This window comes from Echinops telfairi, unplaced genomic scaffold (assembly GCF_000313985.2).
Source record: "Echinops telfairi isolate 266 unplaced genomic scaffold, ASM31398v2 ScPeMD7_7475;HRSCAF=8513, whole genome shotgun sequence".
NCBI classification, from domain to species: Eukaryota; Metazoa; Chordata; class Mammalia; order Afrosoricida; family Tenrecidae; genus Echinops; species Echinops telfairi.
Window position 1 is genome coordinate 18,719,545 of NW_022111379.1, and position 1,627 is coordinate 18,721,171.

The following is a 1,627-nucleotide window of genomic DNA, read 5'->3' on the forward strand; positions in this document are numbered from 1 at the left end:
ATTCTCCTCCTGTCCCACTATCATGCTCAGTCCCCACCAGGATTTCAGCACTTCCTCTTTGTTACGTTCCCCTTGATCATCCCCTACCAGGCCTCCCACACAAAGAAAGTCTTGCACAGCAAATTTTCCCAATGAAATGTGTTATTTGATCACTTGATTGCTGCTTCCATGAGCATTGGATGAGGATTGACCGCACCATCAGTGTGAAGTTTTGGCACCACATGTGGCTCGTGGCATTGTTTGCCACCAGTAGAGGTCATCAGCGTTGTTGTCAGGGGGCCTCTGCCTGAGACTTCATGCTGAGTTTGAGTTCCTCACCTGTGCAATGAAAGGTGGACAGTAGAGAAAGAACTACTACTTTCATAATCTGAGCTGTCTTATCTGCTACTTCACCAGGCACTTGGGTGGTCTTCTATCTGATAGCAGTTTGCCTCTTTCACTCATTGTATTGTGTGCTGCTGTGTCTGCTCCCCCCCCCCCCTTTTAACAAAATCTCAGATGTGGAAGGAGCCGATCTTGCTCTATTAGTTTTGTTTCTACAAAAATATTTACAGAATGGATGGAAGCAGGTTAGAAAATCATTATTACTGATTTCTCTTTTTATCTCTTTCAGATCAAGGAGATGGGTGAGATGCATAGGGAACTGAATGCGTAATTACAAGAAATTGAGTTATTACAAGGAGGGAAATTAACAGTCTCAGAGGTCTACTGTACAAGCATGAGATAAAGAGAAGATTGAGGATTCTATTTTGTTAGCATAGTATGTTTGTAATTGTAAAACTTGTACTCAAAACATAAGCAGCTTGAAATTGGTTTTATCAATCTTAAAATTTTGACAAGTGTCTTATATATGCAGATCTAATGTAAAAGTGACAACTTTCTACTGCGTAGTTAACATTATTTATGTACAACATTGGGAAGTATATATATTAAATATGCTTTCACCTTAGACTGCATGACTGTTGCCTCATTCACTTGTGATTAAAAGCTGCCTTTCTATTTACATTTTGAGTTGTACATATTATTGCTTTTAATTTCTTTAAACTTTTTTATGGATTACGAAATAAAACATTTTAAAACTGAATTTTCCAGTTTTGTTTGCATCATTTAATCATGTTTCTCAACATGCACCTTAATAGGGTAACAATTATCCTGAACACCAATGCACATTGAATATAGTTTTACTTGCATGTATAAAATCATGTATATTCAGTATCAAATGTATTCTGCTTTTTATATATAACTTCTGCATAGGAAAGCCAGTTGTATTGACTCTTAGTGAGTCATCAGTTTATAATTGATATTTTGATACAATGATCAGACCTTAAAATAGAATGGATATAGAATGTTCTGAACCATGAATTTTATGGTTGCTTGAGCTAGAGGTGTTTGACACATTGGCTTCTCTCTATTTTATGTAATAGGGTAAAATTGCATTTTACTTTATATTTTTCTTATCAACTTTTAAAAACTATAATTAGTCACACATACAACTTTAAGTCACTGTCTTCAATTAAATCTTCAACCACATCAACGAACTAAATGCTTTCTCAAAAACTAGTGATCCTAAAAATGAATTGTCTTTTTCTTGAGTTCTAAGATTTCTTTATATATCTGGATACAAGTC

General features: G+C 35.3%; 1 protein-coding gene across 1 annotated transcript in view; it reads left to right on the forward strand.

Moving 5' to 3' along the window:
• The window catches only part of EPCAM (epithelial cell adhesion molecule), a 14,919-nt gene extending 13,835 nt beyond the window's left edge, over positions 1 to 1,084 (forward strand). The window contains exon 9 of the mRNA XM_004699751.2: positions 614 to 1,084. Coding sequence (XP_004699808.1) covers positions 614 to 655 — 42 coding nt within the window. The 3' untranslated portion in view covers positions 656 to 1,084. The remainder of the gene's footprint in view (positions 1 to 613) is intronic.
• Positions 1,085 to 1,627: the final 543 nt, after the last annotated feature.